This window comes from Cydia fagiglandana, chromosome 14, assembly GCF_963556715.1.
Source record: "Cydia fagiglandana chromosome 14, ilCydFagi1.1, whole genome shotgun sequence".
Classification (NCBI taxonomy): domain Eukaryota; kingdom Metazoa; phylum Arthropoda; class Insecta; order Lepidoptera; family Tortricidae; genus Cydia; species Cydia fagiglandana.
The window spans coordinates 18,364,333-18,389,369 of NC_085945.1; the positions used below are offsets into that span (position 1 = coordinate 18,364,333).

A 25,037-nucleotide genomic window follows, 5' to 3' on the forward strand; every position below is an offset into this window, starting at 1 on the left:
CGATTTTGTTAAAGTTTTTTATGACTAACATAGTCGACTGGGTGTGGGTACATTTTGCCCAGGAAATACGCCGAGAAGGCGTCGACGAGCGACATCGAGGACCCGGTAGCGATGGGCGAGTCGAGTTATCTGATTCGAATAATCCGAATCAACCTACAGATGAGTTGATTCGAATCAAGACTATTGGCAATCCGAATCAACTCGCCTACTAAACTGACTGGTAACTTGGTATCCGATCCGCTGACTCGGCGAATGAATCGCCAATTCACCAACTCTCCGAGCCGAGTCAACGCTACGCTAAGGCCATTCAAAAATAAACCTTAATTCGATAGCCCGAAGGTTCTTTTTACAACAACTGCCGCTTGATTCGCCGTTTCAATCAGAGTTGACTGGTACTATGACCATTCAAAAATAAACCTTAATTCCGTAGCCCGAAGGTTCTTTTTACAACAACTGCCGCTTGATTCGCAATCCCGAGTCGAGTTCACTGGTAGTATGGCCATTGAAAAATAAACCTTAATTCGGTGTCCTGAAGGTTCTGTTTACAACAACTGCCGCTTGACTCGTTTGCGGCTCCGCGGCCCGTGACCTTGTCGCGAACCACGCAAACCGTCGAGTCGAGTCAGTTCGAATTTCAACTCGGATCAGTGGCCGAATCGATTCGAATGATTCGAATCGAAAAAAAGTGGACTCGTCACATCGCTAGGACCCGGAACAAAATTTCTATATGACCCCTTTGAAACTCACGTAGCCGATCGTCGATTTCTTCTGTTTCATGAATCTATTTAAGATTGTATTCACCACCACTATCATGCGTTTGCTGTTGTACCTCTTGTCTAAAGTTTCCCATGCGACATCGTAGTTTTTCTCCGTTATTTGTAGATGCTTCAATAATTTGCTTCACCGGTGACACTTCTACCACCTGCACACCTGGTACTTAATTTTTCTGGTTTGACCCATTGGTTGACTGGTAGAGAATGCCTTAAGGCATTAAGTCCGCCATTTGTATCTTCATGTATTGTGCAATAAAGATTAAAATAAATAAATAAATAATACACTTGTTTTCAGGTAATGAAGTTTTTGTACCTTGCTCAGCGATGTTTTATTATGAACGAGTGATGTGTGGAGGTCTCTAAAAGACGTCCATTCTTGATAATCTCCCGAGAATTGGGGCAGGATCACTTTAGGAAGCTTCACATCTCGCGTAGAATGCTTTGTTTACTTCTGACGTTTATTTGCTTTGCGGGTGTGGTTGCGCTGCGCTTTATCCTAATGATGCGCCTTATCCTAATGTAATGAACCAATTTTATTTGTATTCGAAATAATTTTGGCCGCAGGGATCCATAGAGTGTCCTTATCGCCTTCTAAGCTCATGAATTGCTTCAGATATGGCATTTAATGTGTTTATTCAATCAAAAACTGTATTTTAATCTCCTTTAGGTAATGCTAGTTTTCTCAGCGTTTTGTGGTTTTTGGAACTTTTAAGAATCAGTTAACAAGCACAAATGGGGCATTATCTATGAAAAGGGACCTTATTGTCGATGGCGCTTACGCCGCACAACGTAGCGCAACATTGTATTTATATCGGAGCATCGTTAATAATGGCGTAAGCGCCATCGACAATAAGGTCCCTTTTCATAGATAACGTCACAAATTGCATCTACATCTGCAGGAAGCCGTGCATATGGCGTGTGACAGAAGCCTATGGAAGAGACTGGTCAGCAACATTAGGACATGATGTCACGATCCTCAGCATTGAGGGAACGACTGATGATGATGAAGATATCAGTTAAGCAATTGTATTATGAATTCAATTAAGTTGGACAGAGGCTTTTTGGAGATTTACAAGTGGCTTTCAAGTTATTTTCAGAAACTTTTAGAGACATATCACATAAATTCCAAATTTTACGTTAGGTACCTAGAGTTAGACTAAGTCTGCAACGATTTTGATAAAAAACGCAGGACAAGTGTTATTTTACATTTCAAACTTTTATGAAATTATGACGTGTAAATAACACTTGCACTGCGTGTGCTATCAAAATCGTTGCAGACTTGTCTGGGTCTAACTTTAATAGTTTATTTCCGCCTGTAATAGCAATTTTACATTTCGCCCGGTATTGTAACAAACATGGTTAACCAATAATTAACTTGGTACTTAATTATTATTTGCCATAATAAACACGCAGTGCACGTGGTAAACGCTATAGGTTAATGCGTGCACATTCCTGACCAATGACAATACATCAAAACAAATACAAAACACACATCAAAACCGAGGAATCCGTATAAATAATAAATCCGTATAAAATCCGGCTATCGGTATATCGGTCGCATAGAAAAATCCTGGCTGCCATCTGCTCGTATCCGAGTGGGTCGCGAAATTCCCCGGCAGCAAATAATGCGTTCGTGGACATATAGTCCACGAGCTTCTCGAATTGCGCCGAGGAACTTCGTAGTCTTAATTGTAACAAAAATAATGATAGGTAGTAATTTTTCTATTTCTTTTGTAAATTGTTTAGGGGGCAAATATAAAGAATATTTGTTATTTATTTACAAACGATTAATCAATGTGGGCAAAGGCAAAATTAAAGACGATTATTTAAGCAATATTTCGCGCGAGGGGGAGGTCGAAATCCTTCGGTAGGTCGATGACTCTCGCCAATTTGATCGGGTCATCCTCTTTGGCGCCCGTCATGACCGGCCGGATGAATTTCGCGTCGTATCGTTGGGGGTTGTCCTCCGTCCAGCAGTATAACAAGTTTTCACATGCGAATACTTCGTTTTGTCTTTCCTGGAGAACAACCCCGTTGACTTCGTCATTCGCTCTAATGCCGATATATATTATGTTTGTCCCCCGTTTTCTGTACGTATTGCGTCCAGTCGCCAATTTCTTTGATGCGGTGGTTTTGAGCAAACGCTTTAACCACTGCACCAATAAGTTTTTAGCATCCGAGTTCAGGTCAAAATATGTGCTGTTGTACTGGGGATTTGGGAGCCGTCCCCGAATTCTGCGACTATTTCAATACTCAAATCCCCAGTAATTTTTGGGCATTTATAAATTGGCGCCACTGAACCAGCCACGCTCGCGTACGCTGGCCCAGTTGCGCATTATGTGGGTACCCCCGAGCGAGAACGTAATCGAAAATTGACATTTGGCCCTCATGGCTTGGCAGCAGGTGGCTCGTTGTCTCGTATGCCTGCATATACGAGACACCTGGGAACGCGGCCGGCTTCTTCACGCCGCTGGAAGTGCCGTGCCAAAGCCATGAAGTACTTTTTGTATACCACCATTCGTCCCTCGCTCTTACCCAGCTGCTTTTTCAAATTGCCCAACTCGAGCAGGACGGTCGAATTGGGCAGGGCTGGGTCAAAGTCACTCCCGTGTGCGGTTACACCAACTCAAGGCTTTTCAAGGGCAGGTTGCAAGTGATCATATTTCTTTTTTCTGCGGTTGAGGAACATGCCCGTTCTGTTAACCCGGTTACCGTCTGGGTAGTACGATTGTGACGGTTGTCCATTTCGACCACCACTGTTTATTGTAAGTTTGGTAATATAATTTTTTTTTTTAATTTACTTAGGTTATATATTGTTTAGGTTATCCTCGTCATCACAAAGTCCTTGTACTATTTTTGGAATTGGCAGTCGTTGTTCATGTGCATTTGTGACACGGGGCGTTAAAATATTTGATTTAAAAATAGGACGAAGAAGAAGAAGAAGAATCTTTTATTTGCAATAAACATTACCAGGTACATCGGTGTTCATGCGATAGGTGGTAGGTCACGATCACGATAGCACATCGTTTTCCTCCCACGCCGACGGACAAAGGGTTATATCCAGTCCTCCTTTTCGGGACTGAGTGGCCACTATTTTATAACTCATAGTTAGAATAAATACCTAAAACAAAATTGGAGTGAATAATTTAATCGCATGGCCAATATAATAAAAAAATTGAAACAATGTCGGTAATTAAAGACCTATCTACACATAGACCATAGACCACACACACATACACACACACACGTACACGTAGATAGATGGTCTAGCGACCTTCACCAAGGAGGAGTTTTGGCCGAAGGGTGTCAAGTTCCGGCGGTTCCGCGGCCGGCTCCCTGACACTGCGGGGTTGCGAACTGCGTCGCAACCATAATTGTGTTTTTAGTTTTAAGATATATTTTGTAATAATATGTATGCTAGTTTTAAGGTATTTATCTATGGGCCAATAGTTAGTTGCCTGAAAATAAATGTTTTCATAGACCAATCAGCTAGTTTATGGCTTCGTCGCTCAGGGTGATAAGGGCTTCGAGAGGGCCGGCGACATAACACGTTATAGGATGACTGCAGTTATGAATTCAACTACTAGGTTTAGGGGTAAATATGACTAATAAACTTAATACTTTTCAACGGATCTTTGCGCGGAAAAAATTACTTCCAGAGAGCCACCCTATCAAAATAGGGAAGCGGAAGAAATCGGAGCTAACGATTCATTTGATCAATCGAAGAAATAAATGATGTAAAAGATTAACTTGTTAAGGTAAATTGCTGCAATAGTCAGCAGTATTTGTAACAAAATACGTAGATTGGAGAAGATGCCTTCATTTCCATATTGCACTACGAACTCGATTAGGTCTTGTGGCTTCGTTATATTTCAGTCCTTTCTTGTTAACCGACTTCCATTTCATAGAAGGAGGAGGTTCTGTATTCGGTTGTGGCTATTTTTTTTTTTTTTTTTTTCTATGTACGTTCACCGATTACTCCGACATCCGTAGTCCGATTTGAGTAATTCTTTTTTTGATCGAAAGGAGCTACCTCCGAGTTGGTCCCATTTTAATTTGGTTCTGTTCTGATGATGGGATCCATGAGGAATTGAGGGAACTCCTCAATTTTTAAAGGCACATGCATGGTGATTTGAGTGTTTTCTTAAGCAACTCGAGCATTTTCTCCCGAAAACCACCACTTTGATGAAGTAGACCTGATGATGATGATTGTTTTGATGATAATGATGATGATTTTTTAAATGTAGTACGTTCACCGATTACTCCGACATCCGTAGTCCGATTTGAGTAATTCTTTTTTTGTTTGAAAGGAACTACCTCCGAGTTGGTCCCATTTTAATTTGGTTCTGTTCTGATGATGGGATCCATGAGGAATTGAGGGAACTCCTCAATTTTTAAAGGCACATGCATGGTGATTTGGGTGTTTTCTTAAGCAACTCGAGCATTTTCTCCCGAAAACCACCACTTTGATGAAGTAGACCTGATGATGATGATTGTTTTGATGATAATGATGATGATTTTTTAAATGTAGTATGTTCAGCGATTACTCCGGCACCTGTGATCCGAATTGAGTAATTCTTTTTTTGTTTGGAAGGAGTTACCTCCTAGGTGTTTTCGTATTATTTTTGGTTCTGGTCTGATGATGGAATCCATGAGGAACTGAGGGAACTCCTCAGTTTTTAAAGGCACGTGTAAAGTGATTTCGGTGTTTTCTAAAGTAACTCAAGCATTTGCTTCCGAACACCGCCAATTTGATGTAGTGCAAGTGTAGCCTTACCACGAGTTTGACATTGACATATTCGCTAAGTTAGCGACGCTAACGTCTTCGTAACTAACTTTTTATGCATCTCGCTCGCACTAATATGCCAATACGAGCGAGATGCAAAGAAAGTAAGTTACACACACGCTAGCGAATAAATCAATGTCAAACTCTTGGAAAGCTGGTAAGGCTACTGATCGGGGGTTAGGGTTAGGAGTTAAGGGGTCGGGGATAAAGGGGTCGGGTAATGGTGGTTGTAGGGCTGCTGGTTCAGGGCCGAGGGGTACATGGATCAGGAGTTGATACGCTGTGAGGTAGAGTGATCGGGGGGGTTGAGAGATTGGGTCAGTGGCGGGGCGGAGGATGGATTTAGTGTTGTGACAGGAATTGTAATTTCCCAGACGGACTCGAGAAAATTCCTGATTACATATTTATTAAAGTAGATACACGAATTTAGTGTTAATCATGATGTTGTTTTTCATTCATGCGTCGCGCTCTTAACAATGCGTTAAAACTAAAAATGGAAAAATAAAAACTTTTTACAAAAAAAAGAAAACCGACTTCAAAAAGGATGAAATAAAATATTATCCATTTTAAGTCTATGCGTTACCAACTGATATGTTTGAAGTCGGTGCCAAGCCAAGTAGTAACAATACCCGTCAAATATAATCAGCCTTATGACTATAAATCCCATTAGAACTGTATTAATAACTATTATAAATGTGTAAGTAATTCTGTCTGCCTCTTTGTCACCTTTTCATGGCTATACAACTGAACCGCTTCAGGTGACATTTGGCAAGAAAGTAAATTCCTTGAATTGTTTTATATTATGAAGCGTAGTTCTCTGAATAAGGGACGGGAAATAACTTCAGTCCCAATCTCACGCTTGCGTGCCGACTAACATGGTACGGACTGTGCTAAGAAGGTTTGATCGTGTGTTCTGAGGTGTGTTCTTAGATACATTCGACGTCAAAGATATGGTTACACTTTTGCACCTTACTCCTTTGTAATAAGACGAAAAGTGTAAACATATTTTTAACGTCAACTGTACCTACAGAAAGTACGTTAATTGTCGTCGTGTAAGGCAAACCAACGTACATCCTTATCGATTCGCACCAAAATCATGGTATGCTTCCAAAGTTGGCTTGGCACCGACTTCAAACATATCAGTTGGTAACGCATAGACTTAAAATGGATAATATTTTATTTCATCCTTTTTGAAGTCGGTTTTCTTTTTTTTGTAAAAAGTTTTTTGCTAGTAACACGCGAGTACCAGTTATTTCTTCGAATAGCTGGTGGCCGTCTATGTCACAGCCTACACTGTTCTGACTGTTCCAAAATCAAGGCATTTTGTTTTTTCCCATCTAAGAGGAAACAGAAGTTCTCGTCAGTATCACTGAGGAGCGTGAATCTGTTGTCCGGTTCAGTTATCAATCGTCCCCTTCGTTACTTGTTAAATTATTCCTTTGCAGATAGGACAGCATCCGTTCATTCGCTTTATCTTCGCGTGCGCCGTTCAGTAACCACCTCCTTCCTGGCATAGTTTGGAACCCGCCTCTATTGCATCGTTCACCCATTTTCCTCTGGGTATAAAAATGGTTACGCAGCGATTTTATGTCAAGGGCAGCATTATGGAAGTTCATGGTGTGATCTTGGAGCCATTTTTGAACACGATTTATTGATGAAAGTACATATTATCAAAACCCCAAAACCTCAACAAGTTGAGGAGGTCGTAGGTTCACATGCGATTGTATGTATATTGTAGAGGATATTTTATTTGCCTTGTTTCCTGTGTCGCTGGTTTGGTTACGGTCAATAGACATGTTTTGTAGTAAATTAAGCATGTTTTCAAGATATTTGTTGACTGGTTTAACTACATACTTACTGGTGGTATTTTTTTGTCCTCGGCTTTTGTGAAGTTTGATGGGACCGGGTACGGGGCGAGTGACTGAGGAAGTAGGAACCGGGTAAGCAAAACTAGCTTGAGATTAAGGGTATTTTTCAACAGCAGAATTTCTATAAGATTAGTGCTTCAGACTGACACAATCGTTTTTGTTCCATTTTTCTTAAGGGCGTCACAAACGAAACAGGTCTGGAAACTTGTCGGCTTCTTCAATCGACTCCTTTAGGTCTTGATACGTTGATACGTTGTAAGAGGTCCATTTTTTCTTGGTGAGCTTGGTGGGACTGATATGCTTGGATTGCGTGATTTTTTTAGGGATTGGTATTCGATAGCCATGTTGTTAATTCTGATCTTCTGGTCACTGTTAAGTTTACCTTCTGCAGATGTAGGTTCAGTTCAATCTGTTTGAGCCATGTTTGGATGTCACTTGTGGGAATTACCTTCGGGGGCTATTCTTCTTAAAAACAATTCCTTGCTGTTCTAAAACAATTCCTTGCTGTGATCAGGCAGTAACAATCTGAGCATTTAATTTCTTTTGTCACATCTGGGCATCCGGGTAAAGACACTACATTGTTGCTTGTTCTGAGTTTCTGGTAAATGAATATCGCCGTTGTAACGTCACATTTTGGACGGTATCGGCACTCTTCTCCTTCTACCTGTAGGTGCAGTCCGTTGTCTCATTTCCCATTTCGTTGAGTTAATCCAGTAAAATTATTATTCAATGATTTATACGACCTCAACTGTTTTATTTTCTTCTGTGGGACGCCAATTATATTTCTAACATGTATAAAAGCCACGAATTGTATTGAAAATTGCTATTAAAAGTAAGACATATGAGAAATTAAACTGTTCATTTTTTGCTCCTACTTCTTGAGGGCAAATTGAAAATGTAGGTAGGTATAGGTCACTTAGTTGCCTTAGAACTAATAAACACACACAGAACTATCACTATAGACAACTATCAGAATAGAATCTAGATTCTCTTAGTATAACAATACAATCAAGTAGGTATACTTACATACGTGCTTCCAGTGTTCGACGGGCTTATGAGGGCCATTGTTTGCTAACATGGCCTTTAGTTGGTCCCACTCAGCTGCCATCGGCTCGTATCCGAGTGGGCCGCGAAATTCCCCGGCAGCAAATAATTCGTTCGTGGACCTATAGTCCACAAGCTTCTCGATTTGCGCATGCCTTAAAAGTAATAAACACTAATAAACAACTACCTAGATTTCATTAGTACCTATAGCAATACAATCAAATAGGTATACTTTCGTGTTTATATTGCTCGACGGTCTTGTCAGGGCCGTAGTTAGCCAACATGGCCTGTAGTTGGTTCCACTCGGCTGCCATCTGCTCGTATCCGAGTGGGCCGCGAAATTCCCCGGCAGCAAATAATTCGTTCGTAGACATATAAGTAGTCCACAAGCTTCTCGATTTGCGCATACCTTAAATAATAAACAACTATTAGATTTCATTAGTATAACAATACAATCAAGTAGGTATACTTACATACGTGCTTCCACTGCTCGACGGACTTATCAGGGCCGTAGTTAGCCAACATGGCCTGTAGTTGGTCCCACTCGGCTGCCATCTGCTTGTATCCGAGTGGGCCGCGAAATTCCGCGGCAGCAAATAATTCGTTCGTGGACATATAATCCACAAGCTTCTCGATTTGCGCATACCTTAAAACTAATAAACACGCAAAACAACTACTAGATTTTATTAGTATAGCAATACAATCAAATAGGTATACTTTCGTGCTTCCATTGCTCGACGGACTTGTCAGGGCCGTAGTTAGCCAACATGGCCTGTAGTTGGTCCCACTCAGCTGCCGCAGAGTGGGCCGCGAAATTCCCCGGCAGCAAATAATTCGTTCGTGGACATATAGTCCACAAGCTTCTTGATTTACGCATACTTTAAAACTAATAAAAACGCAAACAACCACTAGATTTGATTAGTATAGCAATACAATCAAATAGGTATACTTTCGTATTTCCATTGCTCGACGGACTTGTCAGGGCCGTATGAAGCCAACATGGCCTGTAGTTGGTCCCACTCGGCTGCCATCTGTTCGTATCCGAGTGGGCCGCAAAATTCCTCGGCAGCAAATAATTCGTTCGTGGACATATACCTAGCCCACGAGCTTCTCGATTTGCGCATAGCTTAAAACTAATAAACATGCAAACAACTACTAGATTCTATTAGTATAGCATTACAATCAAATAGGTATACTTTCGTGTTTCCATTGCTCGACGGACTTATCAGGGCCGTAGTTAGCCAACATGGTGGGCCGCGAAATTCCCCGGCAGCAAATTATTCGTTCGTGGATTCAATATGGGCAAAGGCAAAATAATATCAATATCAAACTAAGTAGTAAAGTAGTTTTAATGAAGATTATTGAAGCAATATCTTATTTGTCGTTTCCGCGGTATTGTTTAAAATTTTCTGTTTGTTTCAAACGGCAAAATTTACGCAACCTCGACGTGTATAAACTAGCACCGGGGACTTTCGAATGATCCATGGAACATGGCGGATCGTGCTCCAGATCAGACTTTTTTTTATTATTTGCATTCTGCTGTTTAAGTTTGCTAGCATATTATGCAGTAAATGGCAAACGTGACGGGTGCAATTAATGAAGGATTCTTCTGGAAATAACCAATTCTTAGACATCATTCGGCGGTTCGTGGTCTCTGCCGCCATTATGCTTTGTAGTGCTCCTCCTATTACCGTACCAACATCATGCATTAATACTTTGTATTGTGATATGTTTTACTTGTAATCTACGCTTACTGTATTTTGGCAAGGGCCCATGAGGCTGCCACTTCTCCAATAAATAAATTAATAAATAATCTATTTAAAAAAAATATTAGGTATACCTACTTTGTAAGCGCTGGTGGCCTAGCGGTAAGAGCGTGCGACTTTCAATCCGGAGGTCGCGGGTTCAAACCCCAGCTCGTACCAATGAGTTTTTCGGAACTTATGTACGAAATATCATTTGATATTTGCCAGTCGGTTTTCGGTGAAGGAAAACATCGTGAGGAAACCGGATTAATCCCAATAAGGCCTAGTTTCCCCTCTGGGTTGGAAGGTCAGAGGGCAGTCACTTTCGTAAAAACTAGTGCCTACGTCAAATCATGGGATTAGTTGTCAAGCGGACCCCAGGCTCCCATGAGCCGTGGCAAAATGCCGGGATAACGCCAGGAAGAAGATTAGGTATACTTTGTGACTTCGGATCAAGAGACATCCATGCTTGACGTAAAGATATGAACTTCGGTGGAAGAGTACTCAAAATTTTGAGTTGTTTTGCCAAGCTTTCAACTTTAGCGATATGCTGAGCTATGCTATCCGTACAGCTCATTTTATATTGATAAAATCTCTCATGAATAATCATTTTTCATAATTAATTATAACTCACAGATTCGAGTTTAGTTAATATTTCTAGTGCAGTCTCGCAATTTTCAATAAGCGCAATTTGGTTAAAATGCATGGCCGATGTCATGATAAACATCGTACATACATCTTTTCCTTTTTTTGACCTCATGTATACATTTTAGGATAAAAGTGTCAATGAAAGAAATAGTTCCTTATTAAATTCTTAGTAAAAAAATCTTTGTTCCATTTTGTGGCATATTGTAGGGACATTCTTACACAAATTGATTAAGTACCAAGCCCTGCTTTCCGCTACAAAATAGAATGTTGCGATACTAAATTTACAAGTGTCTCGTCTTCCTAGTCAGTAAATATGTTAGTACGGCTCATTTTTTAGATTTAAATAAATATAAATTGTGCAAAACGGTAGGTAAAGGTAAGCTTTGAAGAGGGTTTTGGACAATTCTGCGGTAAGATAATTCATGAAAGTGTTAATAGGTTACATTTTAAAACACCAATAATTAAGAATTAGAGAATTAATTGGATTTAAGGATCAACACCAAGTTTACTAAGCTCTATAGAAAAATGAAACAGTTTTTTTTATAAAATATGGTTTATATACTGTGTGTACCACAAAATGTTTTGAATATACAGGGTGGAAAGATAAGTCGGGCCCTGGAGGGAAACTACTTTAAATCCTTAAGCTAGCTCATTTTACTTAAAGGAGACATTCCTTCATTTTTAAAAAGAAACAAAACGGCATTCAAAGTATTTTCCTTTTTTTCTTCATATTGGCTTGTCTAAAAAAATCTTGAGTACTAAATATTAGATTTTATGGATATTTTGTACGACAGACGAGTGTAAGACCTAATGTTTCTTGGAGAAATGTTATCATTAACTGTATCGACTAGTAGAATAAAATTGCGAGTTTTTTTTGAATTTTTAGTCGGTTCGAGTCCCAGGCGAGGCAAGCGAGTTTTAGAAAATCATTGAATATAGTTTTGTTTCTTTTTAAAAATAAAGGAATGTCTCCTTTAAGTAAAATGAGCCAGCTTAAGGATTTAAGGTAGTTTCCTTCCAGGGTCCAACTTATCTTTCCACACTGTATATTGAATTGGATCCGTGACCTCACATTGAGAAAAATAAAATCAAGTACTTAAGTAAGGCGAATAAATTTCGACAAATTGGATATGCGTCGGTTGCATTCTCCGACCGTTTTCTTCACCCGTCCCGTCCGGTGACAGAAGGCTTATACCGCAAAAACCGAAATTCGCAAATTGCGGGGATCTTTCTCTTTTACTCCAATGAAGGCGTAATAAGAGTGACAGAGAAAGATGCCCGCAATTTGCGAACTTCGATTTTCGCGGTTATAGCCCAGAACGGAGCTTTTATGATTTTATGCCTAACGTCCCATTGACCCATAGTCTTCTTTCGGCTCATATTTTACGACGACTTTCGCGCAGGTCTTTTCTTCCCCGCCCTTTATTGCGAAGGCTTCCACCTCAAACGTGCCGTATACACCATCCTTATCTTCCATATCTTCCATGTTCATGACGTAGTCTTTTAAGTTTAACGAGCCCTGGAATAATGTCATGTAATTTAATTATGACGCTTGGAGAGCCTTTACATTTACACCCTTAGAATTATATAGTATACGTATTATTCATACAGCTTTGTCTACTTACAAAAAATTTTTCACCACACCAGCTCGGAAAAGGCTTATTTTGCACTTTAAAAACTGATAGCAAGGTTGCATTTTATTCACATGTAAAGCAAAGTAATGAAATGCAAATTTTGAGTTGTTTTCTTATGTTTGCTAGTAGAATTGACTTTTAAATAATGATTTTGGATGATAAATATTTAATAACATTCATTTAGATTTGATTTTGTTTCATATTTTACATTTAATATTTGCTTCGGGTTGGTGTGGTGAAAAGTTTTGTATTTCACTCGGGGGCAAGTTTTGTTTAACCCTCGTGCTTTGGAATCTTTCGCTTGCTCAGGTATCAATGTTACACTACACGAGCAGTTAAACAACAACTTTGCCCCATTGTAAAACAAATAACTATGATTTGAATTGGGATTAAGAGAAATTATTGTGGCTTACTTTTTGAATAGGAAAATCTGGTGGATCCATCCCGGCGCTTTCGAGGACCAACTTGACATTTTCTTGTGCGTATTTTTTTACAAAATTGGGCAAGCAATCATCAGCCATGACCATATAGGGTTTGCAGCCTCCGTCCACCACCTTGCAAATGTCTAAACGTATCTGAAAAATGAAAAAATGTAGCGCTTATGAATAAATATGGGTGTAAGGCGGATAGCATCAATTAAAATCTAGTCTACCATTCTGTAAAAGCTTTAAAGTGAAATCTAGTTTTAACTGGAATTCTGTTGTCATAACTAGTTGTCGCCAGTGCGTTGGTGGTTTCGACTAAATTATGACTCACGTTAGACCTGCGGGCCGATTTTTGAATTTCGATCGGTCGATTTCGTCACTCGAAAATCGGTGGAAAACGAAATGCTATTTTTTGAAATACGAGCGATCGAAATTTGGAATCTAGTGGTATTGAAAACTCGATTTCAATTCTATTAGTAGAATTTAAATGCCTAGTAGTCAGTGTTGGCAAAATATCAATTCGAATTGACGATTGACGATTGAGGATTGACCGATCAATTCGAATTGACGATTGACGATTGACGAAACTAATTCTAAATCTACTGATTGAAGATTGACGATTACTAATCGTTAATTCGAATTGACCGGTCAATCCTCAATCCTCAATCGTCAATTCGGATTGACGATTACTTTGTATGTACACCTAATGTCCTTTTTATTTAGGCCATTTTTTGAAACTGACCAAATGCGTTCCGAAGCGGTGTCCGAGTTTACCAAAGGTTCCGAAACATGTTTCTGACGGCATTATGAAGGATGTCCTTTTTGGAACATTTTCGGGATTTTCCTTGAAATTAACCGATAGCGTTCAAAATCGATATCTGAAGTGCCCAAAGGTTTCGAAACTTGTTTCCGAGGGAAATATTGAGAGATGCCCTTTTTTGGGACATTTCTAGAAATTACCCGATTGCGTTTAAAATCGATATCTGAGGTAGCCAGAGGTTTCTAAACATCTTTTCGACTGCAATATTGAAAGGTGTCCTGTTTCGGGACATTTTAGTGACATTTTTTGAAAGTGACTGCTTGCATTCAAAATCGATATCTAAGGTGCAAAACATGGTTTCAACGGCAATATTTAGATTCTACCAGGGACAGGAACCGGTTACCTTAACCGGGGTTTTTCATAGGGTTATTTTAGAAGCGGTTGTAAAAACACCTACCATAACGGTAACCGTCTGATAAGGTAACACTTTGATTCGGTAACCGTATCAGATACGGTTAACCTCTGTTACCGGTAACCGAAATAAAAACCCAGTCTATTCAGTTACCTCATTATAAAGTTTTTGACCAGTTCAAACGATTGTAATCTTTATGCACACTTAAATTCAAGTTGTTATGGAATTATTTATTGATAAAAACAAAGAAAGGAATAAACAAACATAATAAAACTTACAAAACTAAAGATAAAAAATTTGCCCCAGGTCGCCGTCAACGGGCAAGGTGCCCAGAAGGCTGGCCGTATTTCCCCGCTGTATAGCGATGCTAATACGCTGGGCGAAATAGTGGCCAGCCCTCTGGTCACCAGAAGCCTCTATTAAGCGCGCCGACAAGTCTTTGTACAGTCGACGCGCACTTGGCCCCCACGGCCCCAAAGTTTCGACACCAAACGCCGCAAATATGTAGCTGCTTCCCAGAGCGGCATACTTGCGGCGCTTGAGGCTTTCGGCTGAGGAAGCCGCAGCGCCAGCAGAATCTTTGGTGCTTGGAACATGGGACGGTGCCAGGGTATCAACGCAAGTAGCGTCCCAAACTAGCGGCCGACCCATGCTCCAAGGCACCAGTGTCATTCCGTCGGGTCTCTTGCCGTCATCCCTGGCCAGACCGCTGGGCTCGAGGACTGCAGGTACTTTGGCACTAACAAGAGCCCGACGGAGGACATCATTTATACTGGCATGGCGGGGAATCCTGCCAGCGCTTCGAGCACATGAGAGGCCATGGTGGCCAAGAATGTCCACCGTGATGCCACATTGACAGCGATGTGGCTGATTGGTAGATGCCCCTAAACGTAAGCTAGCTGCTAGGCGGAAGGTAGTATTGTCTAGAAAAGTCCCAATGTTTGGAGAGGGTAGCGCCTGCAGCCACAGACCTGACTCCCACTCTGCAGTCGCAAGGAGACGAGCTCGGTCTGTCGAACTAGGTGACGTATCTAAAAGGTTTTTCCGTACTAGTTGACAGAGCGGCTCGTCCCACTGCCTCTGCGAGCAGGGATTTTCAGGCAGGTCTGTGTTGGGACAGGTTATAGACCAGACGTTCTTGGCCTCGGAGCAGTGTGCGGCCTCTATAGATCCAATAGAAGGACCTAGTATTTTCCCTATAAGGCTTTGAGCACCATGCACCGAGGACAAGAACGCAGGTAAGGATACACAAGAAATTTTGCGGATGCCCAGGCCGCCAAACCTAATGGGTAGGCTAGCCTGGGTCCAAGACCTTTCGTCAAAAGAGATGTTAAAGATGGATGTGAGTGTTTCAACTACCAATGTATCTAATTTTGAGACCAAGTTGGGGTGCTTCCAAAGATGGGTTCCGCGAAGAATATACGTGAATTTTGGAACGAAAAGACAATGCTTAACGATCGAATAGGCTGAATGTAGATTAATTTTGGCCAGGCGGTGTGATGTAGCTGTAAAATTTTGAATTTTTGAGTCAACGAAATTTTCAAAGGATTGGTCTAAGACGGGACAGCCAAGGAGGTGAAGCGATTCTTTGTTTACAATTTTGATACCAGGGGCGAGTTGTCTAAAAAGGTTGATTGTATTGTCCTTGTCCGGACAGGAATCTGTAATAAAAAGTTCGCATTTGGAAAAATTTAGTGAGAGGCCAATTTCTTTCAGGTCTATGTTAGTTGTTATTGAATAACCGAGGTTGGCATGAGCGATCTATGAAGCCTCCAGCATAAACAAGTTTTTTTGCCGTTCCTCTGTTTATCTTTATATCTACCTGTGTGGTGTGTTCTTATTATAAATCTTATTATATTATAAATAAAAGAAATAAAGTAAAAGAAATAAATAAATAAAATAAATAAAATAAATAAAATAAATAAAATAAATAAAATAAATAAAATAAATAAAATAAATAAAATAAATAAAATAAATAAAATAAATAAAATAAATAAAATAAATAAAATAAATAAAATAAATAAAATAAATAAAATAAATAAAATAAATAAAATAAATAAAATAAATAAAATAAATAAAATAAATAAAATAAATAAAATAAATAAAATAAATAAAATAAATAAAATAAATAAAATAAATAAAATAAATAAAATAAATAAAATAAATAAAATAAATAAAATAAATAAAATAAATAAAATAAATAAAATAAATAAAATAAATAAAATAAATAAAATAAATAAAATAAATAAAATAAATAAAATAAATAAAATAAATAAAATAAATAAAATAAATAAAATAAATAAAATAAATAAAATAAATAAAATAAATAAAAAATATAAAAATAAATAAAATAAATAAAATAAATAAAATAAATAAAATAAATAAAATAAATAAAATAAATAAAATAAATAAAATAAATAAAATAAATAAAATAAATAAAATAAATAAAATAAATAAAATAAATAAAATAAATAAAATAAATAAAATAAATAAAATAAATAAAATAAATAAAATAAATAAAATAAATAAAATAAATAAAATAAATAAAATAAATAAAATAAATAAAATAAATAAAATAAATAAAATAAATAAAATAAATAAAATAAATAAAATAAATAAAATAAATAAAATAAATAAAATAAATAAAATAAATAAAATAAATAAAATAAATAAAATAAATAAAATAAATAAAATAAATAAAATAAATAAAATAAATAAAATAAATAAAATAAATAAAAATAAAAAAAATAAAAATAAAAAGAATAAAAATAAAATGAATAAAAAAAATCAAGTAAATAAAATAAATAAGATACATTAAATAAATAATATATAAAATAGTACTCCCGGTCCTGTAATAATAAAATTATAGGTCGTCAGTCAATACTGACATCAGGAACATGTTTTCGAACCTCTGGGAACCTCAGATATCGAATTTAAGTCCAGTAAGTAAGTCCCAAAAACTTTTAGGGACCTATGGTCGACATCGATTACGAATATGAACTTAATCGGCCAATTTCGAAAAATGTCCCAAAAAGGGACATCAGTCAATACTGACATCAGGAACATGTTTTCGAACCTCTGGGAACCTCAGATATCGAATTTAAGTCCAGTAAGTAAGTCCCAAAAACTTACACCTTTGAAAAGTAATCTTAGGGACTATGGTTAATCTAGATTGAGAATTGATTTAATCCGAATTGAGGATTGATGCTTTAATTCAAATTGATTCAATCGGATTGCCGCGTCAATCAGAATTGATTCAATTCGAATTGATCAATCCGGATTGATCAATTCGGATTGACGCGTCAATTCGATTGATCAATCCGGATTGATTTAGTTCAGATTGATGCCAACACTGCTAGTAGTGCAGATATTATTGAACGAAATATACGAAATAGAGCGGTCGAAATTCAAAAATCGGCGCCCAGGTTGTGTCCGGGCCGGAGCTTCCGGCGCATCGTTTTCTATGGAAAATCATCACGTGATCGCCTGTCATGTCATAGAACAGTAAGCGCCTGAAGCACCAGCCCGGGCACGGCCCGGTCTGACGTGAGTCATCCTTAATTGTTCAATAAATTATTTCAGTGAAAACTAGTTTTTTACTACATAATTAACAAAAAATATTACTTTCCTAATCCGCAAAAAATAACGTGCTAGTCAATCAGTTTTTCATGCAATTAATGTTCCCACCCTAAACCAGAAATATAACATACTACCTACCACCCCTAGTAGCATTTTCGTTGGGGCCCACGGTGCCAACGGTAGGGAAAACGTTGGGATGAGGTTCGTTCCGTAGCCAACATTAATTTTGTATTGGCCCACCATCGCATTTACCAACATTCGCTGTGGCACAGATGCCCAACAATGGGCCTTTGTGTATTTTGGTACCGTTGGCTAAACAACGATAATATTCGTTGGCCCAATGACGACATATATCGCATTTACCAACATTGGCAGTGGCAGTGATGCCCAACAATGGGCCTTTGTGTATTTTGCTACCGTTCGCTAAACAACGATAACATTCGTTGGCCCAATGGTGACGAATACCGCATTTACCAACATTGGCTGTGGCACGGATGCCCAACAATGGGCCTTTGTGTATTTTGGTAACGTTGGCTAATCAACGATATCATCCGATGGCCCAATGATGACAAATATCGCATTTACCAACATTGGCTGTGGCACTGATGCCCAACAATGGGCCTTTGTGTATTTTGGTAACGTTGGCTAATCAACGATATCATCCGATGGCCCAATGATGACATAAATCGCATTTACCAACATTGGCTGTGGCACTGATGCCCAACAATGGGCCTTTGTTTATTTTGGTAACGTGGGCTAATCAACGATATCATCCGATGGCCCAATGACGACAAATATCGCATTTACCAACATTGGCTGTAGCATTGATGCCCAACAACGGGCCTTTGTTTATTTTGGTAACGTTGGCTAATCAACGATATCATCCGATGGCCCAATGACGACAAATATCGCATTTACCAACATTGGCTGTAGCATTGATGCCCAACAACGGGCCTTTGTTTATTTTGGTAACGTTGGCTAATCAACGATATCATCCGATGGCCCAATGACGACAAATATCGCATTTACCAACATTGACTGTAGCATTGATGCCCAACAATGGGCCTTTGTCTATTTTGGTAACGTTGGCTAATCAACGATATCATCCGATGGCCCAATGATGACAGATATCGCATTTACCAACATTGGCGGTGGCACTGATGCCCAACAATGGGCCTTTCTTTATTTTGGTAACGTTGGCTAATCAACGATATCATCCGATGGCCCAATGACGACAAATATTGCATTTACCAACATTGGCTGTAGCATTGATGCCCAACAATGGGCCTCTGTGTATTTTGGTAACGTTGGCTAATCAACGATATCATCCGATGGCCCAATGATGACAAATATCGCATTTACCAACATTGGCTGCGGCACTGATGCCCAACAATGGGCCTTTGTTTATTTTGGTAACGTTGGCTAATCAACGATATCATACGATGGCCCAATGACGACAAATATCGCATTTACCAACATTGACTGTAGCATTGTTGCTCAACAATGGGCCTTTGTCTATTTTGGTAACGTTGGCTAATCAACGATATCATCCGATGGCCCAATGATGACAGATATCGCATTTACCAACATTGGCGGTGGCACTGATGCCCAACAATGGGCCTTTCTTTATTTTGGTAACGTTGGCTAATCAACGATATCATCCGATGGCCCAATGACGACAAATATTGCATTTACCAACATTGGCTGTAGCATTGATGCCCAACAATGGGCCTCTGTGTATTTTGGTAACGTTGGCTAATCAACGATATCATACGATGGCCCAATGACGACAAATATTGCATTTACCAACATTGGCTGTAGCATTGATGCCCAACAATGGGCCTTTGTGTATTTTGGTAACGTCGGCTAATCAACGATATCATCCGATGGCCCAATGATGACAAATATCGCATTTACCAACATTGGCTGTGGCACTGATGCCCAACAATGGGCCTTTATTTATTTTGGTAACGTTGGCTAATCAACGATATCATATGATGGCCCAATGACGACAAATATCGCATTTACCAACATTGGCTGTAGCATTGAGGCCCAACAATGGGCCTTTGTGTATTTTGCTACCGTTCGCTAAACAACGATAACATTCGTTGGCCCAATGGTGACGAATACCGCAGTTACCAACATTGGCTGTGGCACGGATGCCCAACAATGGGCCTTTGTGTATTTTGGTAACGTTGGCTAGTCAAAGATATCATCCGATGGCCCAATGATGACAAATATCGTATTTACCAACATTGGCTGTGGCACTGACGCCTAACAATGGGCCTTTGTGTATTTTGGTACCGGTGGCTAAACAACGATAACATTCGTTGGCCCAGTGAGCACAAATATCGCGTTTACCAACATTGGCTGTGGTACTGATGCCCAACAATACCAGTTGAGTTTGCTCGTGGCGTCACTAGATGGCGTTACTGTCTCCAAACATCGAAGTTATAGTTATTTTCTCGATTATTCCGTATATAATCATAATATTTTTTAAAGTAACTTATAAATCTAATAGCTATAACTATAAAATTTATACATAAATTTAAAAAATTGTATTTTACCAACATTTTTTCAATTTAAATCTCAAAAAACATAAATCTCGCTTACGAAGTTTCGAAGGGCGGTTAGTATATATACAAATTAGAGTGTATAGTAAGTGTACTTGCTTCGGCAGTACATATACTAAAATTGGAACGATACAGAGAAGATTAACAACAACTGCTGCCTAGGGCCTTCATGTGGATACAACCAATGCCTACCGTAGTGTAATTGTAATATTTATCAGCAAAGGCCCAACGTCGTATTACACAACCACTTACCTAACGTAGGGTAACTGTAGGACTCGTAAACAAAAGCCCATTACATAATTAGACTGTAGGCACACTATAAATTACACAACTATTTACCTACGGTAGTATTGTACGAATCCTACACAAGGCCCAACGTTAAAGTTACAATGTTGGCCCTTTGTGGGACAAGCTGTGTTGGGCCTTCAACCTGGTGCACGACTACCTACCGACCTACCCGACTTACCGTTGGGTAATTGTTGAATTTGCAAACAGAAGCACAACGAAAAAATTTCCCTTTTTTATTTTTTTGCAGTTGGCCCTACAGCAAGCCATACGGCCAAATGTAACAATTAACCAACCATCAAACAAATGTGTATAGGCCCAACCACGGCCCAACCAAAACCACCACCGTTGAATAATTGTATGATTTATTTAAATAGGCCCAACGAAAAAATTACTCTAATGGCCCTCTGTTGGGAATCTTCGGGAGGGCCTTTGTCGAGGGCCCTCTAGCAAATCGTACGGCCAAATGTAACAATTAACCAACCATCAAACAAATGTGTATAGGCCCAACCACGGCCCAACCAAAACCACCACCGTTGAATAATTGTATGATTTATTTAAATAGGCCCAACGAAAAAATTACTCTTATGGCCCTCTGTTGGGAATCTTCGGGAGGGCCTTTGTCGAGGGCCCTCCAGCAAATCGTACGGCCAAATATAACGGTTGCCCAACTAATACGTAAACAAAGGCCCAACAAAATCCCTACAAGAAAATGCTATTAGGGACCATAAGTCAATACTCGACAAGAGTTTCGCCTCTCTACAAAGCATCGTCATATCATATCATATCATATCGTATCATTTATTCAGTAATGGTCATACATTGTCATTTATATATACAATTCACTTAATGAACTAAGGATAGTAGAATTAACTAAAAAAATTACATGTCAATTTGCATAATAAAAGATGGAATGTTCATATTTTTATATAAGTAAAAAATAAATGTCTTGCCCTCGTTAATAAACTCATCTAGGGAGTAATAGGCCTTCCGAACCAATAACCATTTTAAGCGTGAGTTAAAACCCGAAATGGTGTTCATGTTTTTAATGTCACATGCGTTGTTATTGTAAATCTTAGTGCCAACTACGTGTATACTATTGCCACTCTTCCTAAGGCGATGAGTGGGCTGGTCCAAGTCATGCTGGCGAATGTCCCGGAATCTTTTGCTGTTCCACTGTTTCTTGGGGAACGAAGGCAAGTTCGCTCGGACGTACTTTGCCACCTCGAGAATAAACAGAAGTCAGAAGCGGTATCATGGTCGCATTTTTATCACCTGTCATGCCATGCGTCACTTTCGCACTTACATAATATATTTGTTTGATAGGCATGGTGAAATAAGTATAATAAAGAGCCGACCATCTTAGCCCTACAGGAGATACTGGAGATGTCGTCGGCCTGGCTTCCGGCAACGGAATGTTCGTTAAGAAAATATAACGAACGGGTTTGATCCTTCTCATTCATGACGGATTCGGTAGCTAACCGCGCTTATGGAATCAATACCTTTTGTTTAACATGTTTAAAACTTAAAAAATCACCTGAGAAAATTTCAACTAAGTAATAGTATATTTCAAATTTTCTAACTAAAGTATTAGTTACTATACTAACGGCAGAAGAGTTATCGAGGTTGTCCTTCAAATCGAGGTAAACATCAAACGCGTCGTGCGTGCGGTTGAACTTGTGTCTGCGCACACGCAGGGTCCACGGCATGTCTGCGTCCCTCGCGCACTGCTGCGTGCTCAACACCGTCCACTTGCCGGTGCCCTGTAATGAAATACTCATTTTAACCCTTTCACCGCCATTGACTTGATATGAAGTCCGAGCATTTCGTGCCCCACACGCCACGACTTGATGTCAAGTCGTAGTTTTGGTCAGGTTTGTATACGAGCAATTTTTGACATGGCGCTAATGACACTCTATTAATACATTGACGTGGCGGCGAAAAGGTTAGACATTCCATGTTTTACCAGAAGATGCTCTAAATCGACAAGTACCTACATGTTTTCTAATTAAATGAGTGATTGTCTCCATTGTATCCTGTGCGACATGCGAATGAAATCAGAAAACACTCCAGAAATTTTAACAAGAAAGATGGTTTTTACTTTTCTCAAATTTGGGAACCAATGATCACAAGACTTTTACACCTTTTGCAGCTGCCATTTTCACGTTTTTTTCATATTCGTGTCTATGTTGATCTACTATTTCAAGTAATTTGGCTTTATTTGGGTTGTACCTTACTTGCTTAACAAACTTAACAATAAGTCGAACGTGAAATACGAGTCATTGAAGAGTAACGTTCTGGTCCAGGATTTTTATTGCATATTTGATTAGATTTGTTGAGGAAAATAAAAAAATATGTACCAAACTGAATAAATGTGGACCGGTAAGTCAAATTTTATTATGCCGCCAAAATTAATTCAGACTTCAATACAGATGTGAATTGTGAAGTAATTTACTGTTTTTTCCCTAGATGGCACACATATATATTTTGTTTACCTTTATTTTTTTAACTTACCAACATTTGCTGCCCTCTAATGTCAGTAAGAAGAACACAGGAAATAATTATGTTCACTGTCAAACGTAGCATTTTGCTGGTTAGAATAAATTGCGAAATCTGTCACAGTGCAATATAACGTGCCTACATATGCCGTGACTGGCTGTCTCGTGTTGTCCGCACTTGTAGATCCTATCTATATATAGGGTTCCATATTAACATATCACTGCCAGTGACCCGTTAGGCGGGTTCTGTGTAAGTAGGTGGTTTTAGCTACCAAACGGGAAAAACGTGTCATTGGCTACTCTCGTAGCGCGTAGCTCGCGCTGGCAGTGAACGTGTTTAACACGAACACTATGAAAAAAATGTCCATTTCTTAAATCAACGCCAATATTCTTAAAAAATCGCAATTTGTATTTTTTTTTCGTTTTCTCAGTTAGAGGCGTCTTGTAAGTAAGTGGTTGGCTAAAACACTATTTTATTTTCTGCGACAAACGCCGCAAATACTTAAGTTACGTATTTGCGACTTCGGCTGTAACGGCATATGCCTAAGTTTATACATTTTGTCAAATGTCACATGTCGACGCACTCTACGCGAGCTTTCGAAATAAGATTGTTATTTTATTTCCTCAAAATATATAAAATTAACTTGGCCTTGTCGGGCACACGCGTATTCATTCTCCTGTGCCAGCTTTCTAACGCGTTATTGGTACGATGTCTTTCTTCGCCACAACATATTGAGAATTATTTTCTCCACTGGCGTTCAAAATATCCAATTTTTTTGTGGCGTCATCCTTTGGAGTTCGTTTAACTATAGTGCGCCAACCCTCTTCTGTCTGTTCTTGTGTATCCTGCAACAAGGGTACAGCAGTTAGTAAACCAGATTGCCCTTTGTGTGGAACATTGAGTTCATCTCCTTTTTTCTATATGGCCCGATTGAAATGGAAGTAGCAGCCAGTTGAACCAGCAGTGACATCAGCCCGAGGAAACACTGATTTGACCGCATTAACCGGAGCCACAAAATCCCACTTCAATTTCTCTATATTGAAGTTAAGTATGACCCTTATAATATTAAACAACATTTGGTAAGGGGTAGATTTATCAACAGATGCTTCCTCTTCCTCATCAGATGTTTCCTCAGGTTAGAAGTTATGTACACAGACGTCTTATTTTCATCATCCAACCGTTGTTCGCATATTGAGAAGGGATTCTGTTGTTTGCTTCTCTGACCCACATAGCAGAAATATCCTCCTGCGCCTTTGTTGTATCTGTGAAACATATCGGCATTGCAGAAGAATAAAGATATTCCGTACAAAACGGTCGATCTGCTCCGTGGACGTCGCCATTGACAGATTCGCTATAATGTCTTTAACCTTTTAACCGCCAGCAATTTTTGATCGAGCGTGTTCGTGTCGCCATCGCCACCGACAGTAATTGTACCACGCAGAGTAAGGTTGGCATAGTTACGGGAGTTATAAATGTGCTGTAAAAACCAAATCAGATCTTTGTCTTATTTATCAGACTGTGGCGAAATGAGCTGGATATGTAATGTCTTATATATCAGACTCTGGCGGTTAAAGGGTTAAACATGTTTTTGTCCTGGACCTGGCTATTATCTTTGCATACATTTTTAATAAAATGTGCACAGCAAAGAAACAACGGCGTAAATTGTTTTTCTGACATTTCTTTTTGCGACACAATATTAAAGACTTCGACCAAGTAATATAAGAAACAAACATCGGATTCTAGGGCAAATTGTATGACGGATAGGGATCCCGTCATACAATTTGCCCCCTAGAATCCGATGTATGATAATAAAGGACAGTCGTTGAAGGCCTGACATGAGGAATTCATTAGGACGAAACTCATGTCAGTAACAACTCCTGAAAATATTAGCCAAATATTATGTGCAGCACATTGCCTTCTGAAATTATTCAGCAATTTATACGCATGTACATGCCTGTTGGAATGTAAGAACATGTTTAGCATATTTTTCCTTACGTGCAGCAATT

The 25,037-nt window shown here is 39.0% G+C and overlaps 1 protein-coding gene across 1 annotated transcript; it reads right to left on the minus strand.

Moving 5' to 3' along the window:
* Positions 1 to 11,384: 11,384 nt before the first annotated feature.
* On the minus strand, positions 11,385 to 23,179 carry LOC134670851 (uncharacterized). The gene is made up of 4 exons (XM_063528670.1): positions 23,047 to 23,179; positions 22,140 to 22,295; positions 12,912 to 13,073; positions 11,385 to 12,383 (listed from the first exon to the last, which is right to left on the minus strand). The coding sequence occupies exons 1-4, from the start codon at positions 23,116 to 23,118 to the stop codon at positions 12,207 to 12,209; spliced, it is 567 nt and encodes a 188-aa protein (XP_063384740.1). The 5' UTR covers positions 23,119 to 23,179; the 3' UTR covers positions 11,385 to 12,206.
* Between the last annotated feature and the right edge of the window lie 1,858 nt (positions 23,180 to 25,037).

Excerpts from the sequence above, each read along its gene's own strand:
- LOC134670851 (XM_063528670.1), bottom strand. The coding sequence starts at position 23,118 with ATGCTACGTTTGACAGTGAACATAATTATTTCCTGTGTTCTTCTTACT. Across the intron at positions 22,296-23,046 it reads TTAGAGGGCAGCAAATGTTG|GGCACCGGCAAGTGGACGGT; the intron begins GTAAGTTAAAAA and ends ATTTCATTACAG. Across the intron at positions 13,074-22,139 it reads ACCTCGATAACTCTTCTGCC|ATACGTTTAGACATTTGCAA; the intron begins GTTAGTATAGTA and ends TTCATTTTTCAG.